Source organism: Cinclus cinclus, chromosome 9, assembly GCF_963662255.1.
Source record: "Cinclus cinclus chromosome 9, bCinCin1.1, whole genome shotgun sequence".
NCBI classification, from domain to species: domain Eukaryota; kingdom Metazoa; phylum Chordata; class Aves; order Passeriformes; family Cinclidae; genus Cinclus; species Cinclus cinclus.
Genome location: NC_085054.1, coordinates 13,136,618 through 13,151,888, shown reverse-complemented (window position 1 = coordinate 13,151,888; position 15,271 = coordinate 13,136,618). Strand labels below are relative to the sequence as shown.

Below are 15,271 nucleotides of genomic sequence, written 5' to 3'. Positions count from 1 at the left end.
GTTTGTGTTAATTTTTCCAGCCCTTCATGACTACTTATGACTTCAATGCTTTTCAGCCCTTTCTTCCATATGATAACATCTTTCATGTTGATTTTATCTGAAAGGAGCAGGCTATTGGTATTTGTCCTGCAAATTCTGAGCTGTGGAGAAGGTAGGGGATTTAACCTGCTCCTTTGCCCAATAATTTGGAGTCAAGAAACAATGGGCTTTGGCAATCCCCCAGGCATCAAAGGCATTCACTAAACTTGACTAGTTTAGGATGACAAATTGAAGCTATGTAATCAGCTCCTGCTGACATGTTCTAGCTATTGGTCACATGCCAGACTAGCCACAGCCTATTTTCTGAGGAGACAAAACCATTGTAGATTTGCATGTCAGGGGGAGTAGAGGCAGCCTACAGAAAGAAGTGCATTTTAAGAGGACTGTGTCCTTTCTCCATATAGGTGGTCTCCACAAAGAAAAGAAAAAACAAACAAGACACAGTAACAAACACTTCCAAATGCACCAAATCACACAAGAGATCCTGCTACATAACATTTCAGGATGGCCGTACATTTCCAACCTTAAATGCATAAAAAAACATGCAGACCTCAGACATGTATATTCCTGTATACAACCCTATTCCTCCCCAATAACAGCAGTAAAAAAAAATAAAAAATTACCATTAAGCTGCTGCCTGCAGGTACACGCTTGACTTTTCTAGTCTACTTACATTATTTTGTTTGGCAAGAGGTTATTTGCTTATAAAGGAAATATGCACTGTGGGCACTGCAGAATTCAACTGAGCTACTTCAGATACACCCCCAGAGAACTCTTAATTATCCACAAGAATACAGTTGCAAATTCAGCCATATCAGTCCGCAGTTTATTGCTGAACCTTATTTGCAGCTAATGTGAACCCATTTCTTCCTCACTGCATTTCTCTCACTGACTTTAGTTGATTTAGGTGAAACAGTTCTGTTTTCCAGTCCTCCTGCTTTCCATACTCTCATCAGTGTCCTGAAGTGCTCATAGGGTGTCAAGTTTGGACACAATGCCACATCAAGCTGCTTGGCACAGGCAGAAACAAAGGGTCCTGTGCCCCAGCTCGCATTGTATTTGCCACCGCGTTCCCACACACAGCTGAGCTTCTCTTGGAAGCAGCTTCTATGCTGATTTTTCACAGTGCAAAGTCTACAGTCTCGGTCATGTTTTAGCTTGCAAAGCCAAACAATTCTTCATTCAGTGATGACCCTTTTATACTCAACTCTCAGAGCAAAGTTTTGCAGTCCTTTTGTTTTTGCAACAGATTAAGATTGTACAAAGAAGCTGCTCCTCCAACTGGTTCAAATGTCTGCTAACTGCATTTCCATGCTGTGTTTCCAGTGATGCAAACAACAGACAACACATTTTTAACCAGTCCTGGATTTTTAGAATGCTCCTAGTACGCCTGTGAATATCTTAGTGATTTATGCTCAAGCTCTTAAACGGAACTGTTCTGAATCTGGAAGAGAAGCTGCATACTAAAGTGCTGGCAGTTCACCACCATACCTTGGTCAGCTTGATCTGAGATAGATGGAAGAGAGCCTCCAAAAGTCACACACTTTTCATTAGCTGCATTAAATGTTAAATGTTCAGGTTTCATCTGTAGAAAACACTGCAAAATAAATATAATGAAAATTATTTTCACCATATCATTCTACTTAAGACATAAATCAATATGGAAAGGTTCTTAAACCAACTTTTAAAGACTCACTTCTCATTTCCTACAATATTTTTTGCAGAAAGCAAGGGACCTGGTACTAGCTGCAAGCATTTATTTGGTTCAGCAGAGTAGCTAAATATAAAATGATCCCCCGACTAACTCCTCACTCTTAAGAATTGGTAAGTAATTTTTATTTGCTACATCATAATCATGTACTGCTTTAGGAATGAGAACTCACAGATGAACTCTGCAGGCAGACAATGCTGGTCAGGAACTTGTAACAAGCTACCTTTGGGGAAAAACTACACGGGAACTCCAAGGCCTATACTGCAAGGATGTTTGCAAGTTTGCAAACCTTGGCACAACAATGTGCAGGTTTGATGCACATGTACAGAATAATGGTGGAGCAAACAACAGGAATGATTCTAAGACTTTAGCTGACTGCCTTAAAATGTAGTACTGAAATAATTAATAGTACTATGGCTTCTGACTTGTTGGTTAATTCTTAAAAGCTGCTTATCAATTCTTAAGTAAGTTTAGTCATTAAGGCAACTCAGGAAACAGTGTCTGCCAACTTGCTGCCTGTCTATGATTACTCCAGAAGAGACGTAACATGCTTCTACCACAGAAACCTCATCTTCTCTCCTTCTAATGCTTCTCTTAATTCAAAGTAGAAGCCAAAGATTAGGCAATACAATCTTGGACCTAAATGTGTGGTGATGGGAAAGCAAAACAACCTGAAAATGAATGCTTTGAATTTAAGAAACCAACAATCCTAAGGGATTGCAAGGGACAAAATGAGAGGAGATTATTTTACTCACTACTCCCTGTTTTCAAAAGCCCGTTTCTAGTCCATTCCTCAAGAGAGGGGCTACGTCCTCCTTTTTTTAGAATGACATTCCAGCTTACTGGACTATGAAGAATAGGCAAGGATGATGAATCTGTGTTATCACTGTACCTTATTCCGGAACTGATGCCAGCCTTTAGGGCAACCTCCTCTGACTGGGTGGTAACTGGGATCATGTTTCTCTAGTAAGGAGGCATTATTTTTTTCACAAATGAAGGGCAGTTTCACATTACAGTTAACTGGGTAGTCTGCAGAAATAGAAGTTTTTAAAAATAATTATGGTAATGCCTATCCCACTCCATTTTCTATCCATACTTTGACATGGCAAAGACCAATCTGAAGGGAAATCCTTTTTGGTGCAACCACAGTGAACTACTATGCAATTGAAAGCACAAATCATTTATATCAGACAGTAGTACAATATTCCTAAAGATCCAGAGTCTCACTCTTACTTCTAGTATTAACACTTCGTACAGGCAGAGAGAACTTGAAAACAGAATATTATTGAAAAAATACTTTGTATATGAGGACTAAACTTGTATTCTGGCAAAGAGGGTATGCATAAATGTCAAAAAAAAGACAAAAAGGAACCCTTTAACATCTACATGGAAAGTATGTGACCAGCACTGCTTTACATGACTCCTGTAGTCATACATGCACTGACTTCCTTGTCTAGAGCATTTTTTGGCTAACAGATATAAAAACAGTTCAGCAGCAAACAACTGAATAATGGGGAAAACATGCTTTAAATTGAAATGGTAGAAGACAGGAGGAGCTTTTTGTTCTCTGGAGGTTATACATTTTCCTCAACATAAGGGTTTTGAAAAACAGGAATAATAAGTTCAAGTACCAGGTGGCTTTTTCACTACTTTGTCTATATCTTACAATATGACTTCAGAAGTTAATGGAATTTGTGTCTCAAGATATGTAGACATTTGCAAGTATAGAGTCAATCTAAGTAACAGCTCTCAAACTCCAGAGGCCAGAATATGTACCATAAACACAAAAAGGTAGCCACTAAAACCAGATTTCACCTAATTAATTTCTCTTGCAAAAAGAGTGACAATCTATCATAAAAAATTGTCATTTGAATTCAGGTTTGCTTCTGGTGATTAAGAAATATTACCATGGCTTCTACGATGAGGAAGTAATAACGATTCAACAGTCAGATTATCATGAGGAAGCCATTCACTCCTAATTTGGTATCAATTTGCATTTAATAGAAGAGTTTGGGTAGAACAGTAATTACTACTTTTTTCTTTTCAAATAAACACAACAATAACAGAGGGTATGAAAAAATAAAAACAGCCTTACCTCTATACCAGTTCTTTCTGGAAATATACCAGCAATCTCTCAGTAATCTATCATGGAAGCGTGGAAATAACTGTAAACTGGATAAAAATATTGCAGAGTTAATCTCCAATTCAATGTGACCTTTATGGGGAAACCCTCATAGCAACAGTGTCAGTGCAAACAAAAAGTTGGGTTACTAACTGTTTCTAGATGCCTTACACAAACTAGGCTAGAACCAGATATGTGGTAGGTTCAACAGTTATGTACCATGCCCAAATTAACTGTGTTGAGATGTACAGAATGAGGTTACTTATCACCTTGCTGCAATCACAGCACTTTGTCAGGACAAGTGAAGGGAACAGGAAATTGCCCTGATTTTCTTGTCACAATAGTACATTGCTACAGCATTTTGGAAAGTGAGGGACTTTCCTTTCCCTGTAAGAAGTCAATCAATCTTCTCTGCAGTCAAGAAGGGAATGATGCAAGATTTTCTGTGAGTTATCCCAACTCTACAAGGCTATACTAAAAGCCCTCCAAGACTTTGGAATTACCTAACTAGGAGAGTGATGTCTTAAGCCAATTTCCCATTCCCTGTTCTTCAGCATTCCTCAATTCCCAGAGTCAACAGACTGGGCACTTTTTTTTTTGTCAGTTCTCCAAATGTTAACGGAACACAGAAGTTGGCTTAAAAACCTCAATAAAAGTATTTCAAAGATCAAGGGAATACGTTAGCTATGAGGATCACACATTTGAAGGATTCACACAAGACTAAGAGGCCTAAGCCAAACAGCCCAAAATCCAGAGGCTCTGATAACACACACAAAATCTGGATTACAAACTCAGTTACAATAAAATTACTATGAATTAACTACTCTAGTTAACAATTCCTAAACAGCACAAAATAAAGCTTACAATAAAGCATCTCATAATTATTCTACGTACGGTGAATGATAGCTGTAGCCATAATCAATAAACTTCAGCCACCACTTCTGTTCGCTGTTTGATAACTGTGGAAGTAAAGAACAAAACCCAGTATTTTACAACCCACACAGAAAGAGCTGCTGACTCTACCAAAGACAGAGCAATGTGACAAAATTAGTCACAGAGGTACTGAAACTTGACATATGTTTCTCAGATGCCTTGAAAGAATGTACTTTCATGCCACGAATAACACAAACCCCTTTTAATCAGGCCATCATGCATTTCTAATTAAATCCTTTCACCAGGTGAAAAACTGTATGTTGTCCTGTGCACAAAATTAAGAACCAAATCAATTGTTAATGAAACATTTGCAGACGAGATGCTTGCGTTGTGGTCCTGTTATGACACTTTTTCACCATTCTAAGAGTTTTGTATTTTTTTAATGTTGTTAAACCTACTTTTAAATTTAAAAAATCTTTTACCAGACTGCCATTAAAATAATTCTCTTTTATCCCATCTTTTCCTTTTAAGTACAACTGAAAATTGCGGCCAGCAGGAAAAAGAAAGAAACTAGGATTAACATTTTCTTATATTGGAAAACTTAGCATGTAAATTTCCCTGCAATGGAAAGTAACTGTGAAAACAGATCACACCCCCTTACCTTTTCTATTTGAGACAATATTGTCCTGAGTTTGGGGTAAGACTCTATAGAGGCTAAATCACTATCATTTTTTTGACAGTAGAAAATAGCTTCCTGGTAGCTCAGGTTTTTATCTGGTACAAACCACAGCTCTGCTCCATCAACAACAAGCGGGGCTCCATGAATTCCAATTTCATCTACACAGAAGAAATACCACAAAAGTGAAAAATTAATTCTGAAAAACAAATCTTTTCTTTTTCTGAATGTATTAAGAAATCTTAATTTGACACTGGGAAGAGTCAATCCTGCACTTTGAACTCTCTCAAAATCAAATTCCTTAAGTCATAACCTTTTCTGGTATGAAACAGGTATTGCAGTAGCAATGCAACAAAACTAAGAAAAGATAGTGAGTAAAAACAACCTTATACACATAGTGGAAAAATACAAAAGAAGTCAAATTACCTGGTATATACCACTCTGGTGTCTTTGGGGTGGTACCTGTCCAGAGGAAAAAAGGAAAAGTCACTGAATTAACCTTCCAACAAGAGTGAGGCCACCAGTAATAGAAGCAATGGTTAGTACTCATACTTCTCAGTATTCACGATGAAATAAAAGGAGAATGAAGTCATACACAGGTTAAATAGTTTAAAATGAGCTGGTGTAGAATTAATGGGAGTACTGCATTCCTCCATCTTACACATCTGTGGTTCTATTTTTTTTTTAATCTCTCAAGCATCAAAGTAGTATTTCTACCAGTGTCTCACCTCAACACAAAAGTTTCATCTCAAGACACCTTTTAATCAACAACACAGATGTAAAAGTCTATTGGATTACATTTCATGCTGCCTGAAAAAAACTGGATCTGTGCAGATATTCCATGCTATTCTTTTGTATTCCCACTCCTCTAGAGATTTCCTGACAATGAGGAGCTAGTACACCAGTTTTATCAGAAAGAGGCTATTTCGCCTAAGGCTGAAGCCAACTGTACACCCAAAATACTTGTGGTGATGTAGTTAAAAACAACACCAAGAAAGATTAAGCCAAGTCCACAAATGCTGCAACTCAGTACCTTGTATCACCCCACAAGAAACCACTTCTTATGTCATGGGACTAGAAAGAATATGAGAGCAGTGACACTCATCCTTCTCAGGGTGAGTTCTTGATCTAAGTGTACATCTGTTTGTACGTGACATCAGTGAGACATTTCATGTACTGTCCTCTTAGCAGTTCAAAGAGAAAACAATAAAATATTGTCTGCAAAGTTTCTATTATAGGGCAATAATTAGAACTCATTGTATTAAACTCTTTATATGAATCAATAGGTGTAACTGCAATTTACCTTTTGTTATCTGGCAGACCCATTCAAGCTTAGCTTCACAATCAAAAGGTCTAAAGTAAAACTCCAGGTCTCTGCCTTCATGGAAGTAAAATCTCCAAAATGATCTCCGTGAAAACTGTGAGGTCTGCATACAGGTAGAAACAGAGAACTGAGTTAGGACAGCATAGGCCTTTGAAATGTAAAATTAAACTGTACTAAAAAGGTCCTTTGGCAAAGTCAGTGTATTTTACTGTGTTGTTAGTCACACAATTTATTTTGCAAATAAAAGAGCAGATACAGCTGTAACTTAAACTTATTAAATTATTATTAAATTATCTACTACAACTTGTTCCTGGAATAATTCTCATTTCTGCTGAAAAGAAGAAACGATCTGAACTGGCACAGAAATAATAATTCTTATTTAAGATTATTTCTTACAATCAAACTTGAAGAACGGACTTCACTCTTGCTGGTCTCTCCAGTAAAGAGACTTTTTTATTGTTTATTGAAATAGCATGTCTATAACTAGGAGGGAAGAGAGGAAAGTTACTACGTCCACAGCATTCCCTTCACAGTGCTCTCCTTTGTCTAAAACTTTAGGAGGTCAATGCTGACCAACTTCTCAGTCTGGGGTCATGAACACAGGAGAAGCAAATGAGGGAAATGGCTGTGAAGAGAAGAAAAGGGATGCAATTATCCTTTCCCCCAGTAAATCCTAAAAGTAGAGGTGGTTCTATTTAGGTTAAAAGTGATGGTAGGTGCTGCAAAAAGTCAGATGATACTTCAGAAAAATTAAAGGCTATTTTAAAACTCATGCCATCAAGACTAAATTAAGGATTGAAGAGCTTAATCAGGAATCAAGCTGAGGTCTGACATTTGAAATTAGAAACCAACAGAGCACACACAGTCTATTTCACAAGTAAACAAGGAAATACACACAGTAAACACAAATACATGATCTGCTCAGGCTACTGCATTCTCCCTCTTCAGGTTTCAAACTTTTTTTTAATCTGTGGTTAAAAAGAGCTAATACAGATTTTTGAAAGTTACTGATAGGGCTCTCTGTGCTTTTTTGTTTTAGACTCCATGACACATCCTTAAGAATTATATGTAATATACAAGAGATCCATAGTATGGCATTATGCAATACATAATAGAATTTTTACTGAAATAATTTGTAACTTAAAATATTCAAAAGAAGTCCTATGAAAGCTTATCATTAGCACAGTACTTGGCTCATAAAAAATATTTGATTAAGGGAAAGTTTGTAATAGTTATAGACTGATAAAGGGAACACTACAGCTTTTTCACTATACTAAGAAAACATCTAAACCTAAATTCAGTACACAACTGGAAAAAGTATTTTTTCCAAGTACTTCCAAGTAAAAACACACATTATTAAAAACCTTGAAACTAACCTTTAATGCAGCACAGTCTCTTGTATCATACTCATCTTCCAGATAGTCGAGTGGCATAACAACACTGGTTACCTACAGGATGATGGACAGGGTGAAAGAATCTGCATTTGATGCTTGCTGTGGCAATCCCAAGAGATAACCACTCAAACCTTGGGTCCCATTACTATTAAAATATGTGTTGAATGGCAGTTACTCCTTCAGTTTTGAGTCTGCTTTTTGGGGGGGAGGGGGAAGAATTCACAATTTCAGACAATTAAAACAATTACAGTGACGAGGACATTTTTGGGAAAGTCTGACATAACAAGGAAATGAACTGACAAACCCTCCCTTCTTTTGTGGCATGAAGACACCTTGTTCTCTCCACTGGCTCCTGGATATTTACTACTGTATTTCTGGGGTTTTTTTCCTGTTATTATTTCTGAAATTACTTTAATATAATGGAGAAAAAATTCGGGTTAACATTGTTAAAGACACATTTTTAATTGGAAATCTGCTTGGATGGCAGCTCGTAAGTGCACAACCTTCTTCTGAATTATTAATCAGTTGAAAGACCTGATGTATTTTAATTAAAATAGTTATCATTTTACTTTCAATTCAGTCCTAGTTGAAACAAATCAGTATGTGACATTTCCTGGTTAAAAGTTAACTTACGGGTTTGTTGTCACTCCATTGCCAAGTTCCCAGAGAATCAGGGCTCCTCTTATTCATTCCAATCCAGACCCATCTGTCGTTGCTGTAAATAAACAAGATAAAATCTTATGCCAAGTGTATGGTTCAGCTCATTTAATAGGAAGACTGACCTATGGCATGGCATTTAGGACCAAGCAGCAAAACCAAGGTTTCACTATTGCAAGTTGCACCACTTCAAAGAGAAAACAGACACAAGGACTAGGACCTCTTCTGTAGAGAACAAAACTAACTAAATCAGGTAAATCCTTTGTGGGCTGCATCACCAATTTAATCAGTTGTCACTTGATGTAATGGTCTCTTTTCTACACTTTTCTTCCAGATTCACACACAGAATGTTTCTATGGTTTGGTCTCCTTTCTCTTGTCCACCTCAGGCTATCTCTCAAATACCATCAAGCTATCAGCTCAAATATACTCTTCCTCAAACAACACAAAAGCTTCTGCTCAAGGAACTGGCATATTTCCCTTAACTTTGTAAGTGGTATGAACACACTAAACATGGGCACCTATTTCAATTATGCATAAATGAGGCATAGACATAAATCAGTACCTAACACCACTGACTTCAATGGCTGCAAGAACAAGAGGCAGTAGAAATTTTAGTCCAGTCAGAACTTATTTTTTCCCCTAGATTTTACCTCCTCATTTTTCAAAAGCAGCAGATACTTAAATCTAAAATTTCATATTTCCAAGATACAAAAGTACCTGAAAAAAAAAACAGGTTTACAATGTAAATACTCAAATCTGCAGTAAGAACATTTACCATAATCTTTTCCTTATGAATCTAAAGATGCTATAACAAAGTCAAAGGTGCTAGTCCAACTGCAAGGTTAGTTTTGTACTGCAAATTCTCAAAGATCCAATTTTGTGCAGGGTACTAAACTTTGTAACTCACTCCAATCCAATACCCAGCCCAAGAAAGTCAATAGGCACTTCTCTGAATGACAGTATCAGCTGGAAGCAGCAGAGGGGAGAAAGACCATGAGTGTTCTGTGAAATCACAGACTACATGAATCCCTACTGCAGAAGAGCTGTGGGAAAGGCACTCTCAGCAAGGTGGTCTGACAGCAACAACAAAGCATTGATGCCACATTAGAGGGCTCCTGTAGAGCTGTATCAGGAGCACTGTCCCATCAGGATGCACCAAATACACAGAAGGAACATAGGACATTTGAGGAAATCAGGAGTTTAGGCTATTAACAAGGACTAAGGATTTTCTTGGCTAGTCTTCCCAAAGAAAGACCAGAAAAGGATGCAATTATTCTTTATAATATTGTAGGAGACTAAACGTGCAAGAAGAGGAGTGAACTGAGCTAAAAGAACATTAAATCTGAGGGAACCACGACTCAAAAATAAATTTAAGTTCAAAACCGGACAGAGACATCTGACCAGCAGAGGTCAGAGTTTGTAAAAGGCTCCCCAGAGGGTAGGGCTGACAAACTCAGTGATTTGAAGCCAGAACATGGAAAATTTATGAAAATTACTTTATTACCTGGAGGGATGGACTCAGGCTTTGCCACTACCTTTCCACATGTATCACCATAAAGATTCTGAACAGTCAAAATAAAATGGTGCAGCACCAAGAAACAGCTTAACCCAGGGTATGTGAGCTAAGTACATGAAATCCAAAGGCAACAGTACTTGGTAAAATCTCCTTCAGGAAGAAAAGTATCAGCCATCAACAGATCTATTTTTTTGATCTTTGTTCTCAACTTCAGTAACAGTTTTCTGACATTGGTGAGACAGTATGATCACTCTAGGGTGATTTTATCATACTGATCAATCTTTAGTCTTTCAGTGATACAACTAAGGAGCCTTCAAAGAGCCTAAATGCCCCATATGACTGCAGAGGGAAAACTGTGAGCCAAACATTCACAGCTGTCAAGAAGCTAAGTGACTTTTGACTATTTGCCTTTAGGACTTGATTTTTCTGTGCCTGTTCTTCCAATTAAGAAGTAGACCTCCCTTCCTAACTGCCACCTACAGACTTAGAGCAGTTTAAGCAGTGGATCACCACACAGGAATATCTACGAAAAAGAAAATTTGAGACACTAATTTTGAAACAATTTGCAGTAATTACCTGAGACTCTAGAGCAAGTTTTCAAACTTTATCAATTTGTATTTGGCTATTATACAGTAGATAAATTAAAAACACAAAGTGTGCCAGGTCAAGAATTTCTCAGCTTATCTCCCCATTTACAATTACTAGCCTGCAAACAGAACAATGTTTTCAGCTGACTTGGATCTCACACATTAATCTACCTCTTTTGCTTCTTTTGGAATTGTTCAGACATGACATGAGTAATTCAGTAACTGCTACACTACACCTGGCAGTACTTTTAAGCTTCAGTCAAACCTTCTGATAACCTTCTGAAATTATACTGTCATCTCATCATGGGAAAGAATTCCACCAACTATTTAAGACAAAGATGAATTAAGACTCCCTATTTCAATTAAGCTTGCAGCAAGGAATTTGCTTGTGTTTCAAGTATCTGCGTCCTCATTGCAAAGCATTTAAAATTCATTCCCTGAACTGATATCAATATGGATTTATCAGTGACAGGGTATTCTTTGAGCTACATGCCTGGAACTGTCTCTCAAAATCTGAAGTATCCTGAGTTTTAAACTAAAACATACATATAATTTGTGCTTTACAATGGACTCCACCCTGATTGATACTGAAAGACCCTAAAACTCTAGCAATAACTGAAAAATACTGGTAGTTTTCCCTTTACACAGAGCTAAACATTCATAAAAGTCAAAGTCAAAATACTACAGGAGTGAAGAAATACAGTTCAGATTATGGAGCATAAAGCCACATTTTTTTGGATCATATTCTAACTGCCAAAATAGAAAATTATTTTATCTGTCCTTTATGACAGCTCCAACACAAGATCAAGAGCCTAAGTGAAGTTTTTGGGGCTTGTAGGTCAACCCAGTTCTTGACAAGAGGTAGGGTATGCATCTAGGCCAACTCCTTAATGGTGCAATTTAAGGCAATATTTAATCTTAGGCAGTGCTGGCCTAAAACTCTGCATGAAGTCTACCTGGCCACTCTGTTCTCCCTACTTTAACAGGCTACTGCACTAGCTGAATTTCATCCTCCTAATTACCTGTTCTTGAGTAGAAGAAAAGAGATGCTGGATTAATGCAATTACTACAACTTGCATCTCAGCTTTATTGCTGTTTTGGCCGTTCTGTTAAGGTAATTTTTTTCTTTCAAACTCAAGTGTTTGTGAGGCTTTCTAGATTCAAAACAATTACAGCAGCAGAGCTGCTCCTATAAAAGGCTACCTGGATTTCTTTCTAGTAAGGCATCCTGGCTGAAATGGTACTTCTAACCAGTCCAAGTTATTTCTTCTCCTGTGTCCAGCATTGCTGCCAGCTCTAAGATGCAGAATGCTCACAAACACAGTCCAAAAGAAAGGGAAATAACTGAACCACACCTGTTCTGCCTGTATGATGTCCCTTAAAGCCAAAAGAAGTGATCTACTATTTCTTCCCGACAGGGGAAGGCTGGCAGGCAAATTTTATTTTCCTTCCTAGTGGCAGTAGCCCGACTTGGCTGGAGCAATTCTGGCTCTTATTTGACTCTAAGGTGGAATCTGAGTAAAGAACAGAATGGACTAGGCAAGCTGCCCTTTTCCTGGTGAACCAAAATGACTCTTGCTAACATTTAAAAACAAACAATTCTCAATGAGTCACCAGTGAACTGTGCAAGGGGAAAAAACCCGAAACCAAGAGAGCTGAGGTGTGGCTCCTTCCCCAGGCTGAAATGAATGCACTGAATGAATGCTTTGGGTCAGACTTTGCACTGAGTAAATACAGAGAATATGAACAAACAGCATGCCAGCACACTCCAGCAGCTAGTCACATCTAATTTCACCTTAGTGTGATTTCTACCAGTTAGCTAAAGTATTTGTTCTTGGTGAAATAATTCACATGGTTTCCTTTCTCAAAGAAGCTTGATTTTTAGCTTAACTATACTTTACATAAAATATTTTGGGGGTCAAATGTCAACAAGACCTCTGAGTAATTTAAAAGCACAACTCTCTTCAACAATTCATCACATTATCTAAACAAACATTATTTAAAACACCTCAGGCAGTATCAACTATGTAGTATTTCAGTTCAGAATGTTCTGAAGTACTGAAAAAGGGGTTAGCCCAGATAAAAATACTGTGTTTTCAGTTGTATTTGATATGAGCAGTTACTGCAACACTGACTGCAGAGTCAATTTCTACCAGGCTCCATATACTGTCCCACATTTTAAGATCTGCTGGAATAATATTGAAATACTGGGACTTTTCATCTTTCAGACTAAGTTCAAAATTTCTGAATTATGGGAAATGCAAAAGCATTGTGTGTCAACTGACTTCCTCCAAAGATAGAAGTCTCTAAATTTAAACTCCTGACAGAAAATATAATTAATACCTCAGATAGTCTGCAAGCTGAAAAGCAGTTCCAAGTACTTGTAGGAAAATAAAATGTTACTTCTCTATTCACATTTCATAGTAGATTAGGTGCACTAAAACAGAATTCCTCATGCAAAACCATCTAATAAGGTCTACATCTAGAAATACTTTGCGCACTGATTTTTGTTGTGGGACTTCAGCCAGTTTAGCAAAGGAATCACAAATAGCTTTTACACAAGCTCAACTATCTATAGATAGAGCATACAAGTTTGGTTTCGTCTCTTATTAACATAAACACTGAGTAATTTTCATGACTCATGCACTTCTAAAAAAAGTTCACTGGTTTCTCAAGAAGCCACCTCTTCAGTCATCAGGTTTAAAAATTTAATCACAGTGTTGTATGCTGGCAGCTTCTGCAATAATCCTGATTTAGTCTGTTGATGAAAAAGTTTACATCATATAACTGGCAGCATTTGAGTTTAAGCAGGCAAAAGTTCTGAAAAAACAGACTGTCAATCAAAAAAAAACATATTACACAAGGATCTGACATCACACCAATGCCTAATAAAGCTTTGCAGTGACAGTTCATTTGATTAAAAATAAAGCTTTAAACTCATAAATTATTTAGCATTTAATCTGTTGATACCAGAACACTCAGCATACCCATCTAATGCCCATATAGTGTTAGTGCAGCCATGCCAAATAGGATCTGTGCCAACCAGATTGCTGGACACTACATTATTCACATTTTCAAATGTTAGCACCCAGTTTAGTCAGCATGCATTTCATGAATAAAATGAGACATATCTGAAAAACTGAACTAATAACTCATATCTAAAGAATTCACTAGTAAAGAATAGGTATATTTACCATCTAGCCGTGCCAAAATTCAACAGAGAGAAGGAAAAATGAATTATAACAACAGACTTAGATTTGCTTTGAGCATCTTCCATTACATAAATTTCTCTTCCTGTGCTTCCTCTAGCAATGTGAAATATTTGCCCAAGCTGTACTCCCTTGACATTTTCCAGCAAGGCAGTTCAAATGCCACATCTAGCTGTTCTGTGGGAAACACAGTTGTCACACACTATCTCATATTTGCCATTTGGGGTCAGCAGCAGCATTTGGGATCCACTGCAGAATCAAAATCTTAGAAGATGGCTAGTTTGTTACCTGATAATTTTTCTCAGGATAGAATGAAGTGCCTTGATTTCTTCTGAGTGGCTAAAACTAGGCAGATGGCCTCCAAGGGCTTCACAGAACCTTTCTGCCTCTTCCCAGGTCCTGGTTCGCAGCACTCTTTCACTATGGAAGAACTTCACAACAGCCAAATGTCAGAGCACAAAATGACATGTGAGGCAGTATTTTTAAAACACTCCTGTTCTACTAAAATATGGCCACCTGAGATTTAATAACTGGTATTTCCATAGGAAAGAACTCGACTTTGTAATAATTTTCCTTACAGTTTGTTTGACAACAGTCAAGACTCCTAAGTTTAGCTGACAAAATTTGTTTCAAACACAGCATATTCCATATGACAGACCTTCTCTGTTTTTCTTTACCAGAAAGATTTTAGAAACTACCAGCCTTTCATTCCATAACTGCAAGTCAAGTTGTAAGTTTTAAGGGATGTCGTTCTTTCAAATTTATGGTGAACTACAAAGCCTAATGTTCACTGAGACCAGGCTCACTTAAGTGCTGTGCATGAAGAAAGTTCTTTGGCACCACCTCGGCTACCCGTATGCATCTCAGGTACAAGTTTGGCTCATGCACCTCAGCCAACACATCCACTTGATCCCCTTGGTTTCAGTCCAAGACAATTCCCATCATCTGGATCTCTCTGCACAGACATGCTGCATTTGGAAAACAGCAGCTGTGCAGAATCTGCCAGGGCCAGCTGTCACATCCATCAGCTATGGGACAGCTACACTGCACAGCAGCACACACCAATCCCTTTGGGATACTTGCCCACACCCTTGCTGTTCAAGCTGGGTTTCCCCACTTTGCTACATGAGCTGTTTACAAGAAACAGATCACTGCAGGCAC

General features: G+C 37.7%; 1 protein-coding gene across 1 annotated transcript in view; it reads right to left on the bottom strand.

Annotated features, from left to right (window-relative positions):
• The window catches only part of LY75 (lymphocyte antigen 75), a 42,842-nt gene that overhangs the window by 14,547 nt on the left and 13,024 nt on the right, over positions 1-15,271 (bottom strand). Inside the window, exons 13-22 of the mRNA XM_062498401.1 lie at positions 14,399-14,541; positions 8,773-8,854; positions 8,122-8,193; positions 6,725-6,848; positions 5,848-5,883; positions 5,407-5,582; positions 4,767-4,831; positions 3,846-3,922; positions 2,643-2,779; positions 1,531-1,636 (exon numbers count right to left, since the gene is read on the bottom strand). Of these exons, the coding sequence (XP_062354385.1) occupies positions 1,531-1,636; positions 2,643-2,779; positions 3,846-3,922; positions 4,767-4,831; positions 5,407-5,582; positions 5,848-5,883; positions 6,725-6,848; positions 8,122-8,193; positions 8,773-8,854; positions 14,399-14,541 (1,018 nt within the window). The remainder of the gene's footprint in view (positions 1-1,530; positions 1,637-2,642; positions 2,780-3,845; positions 3,923-4,766; positions 4,832-5,406; positions 5,583-5,847; positions 5,884-6,724; positions 6,849-8,121; positions 8,194-8,772; positions 8,855-14,398; positions 14,542-15,271) is intronic.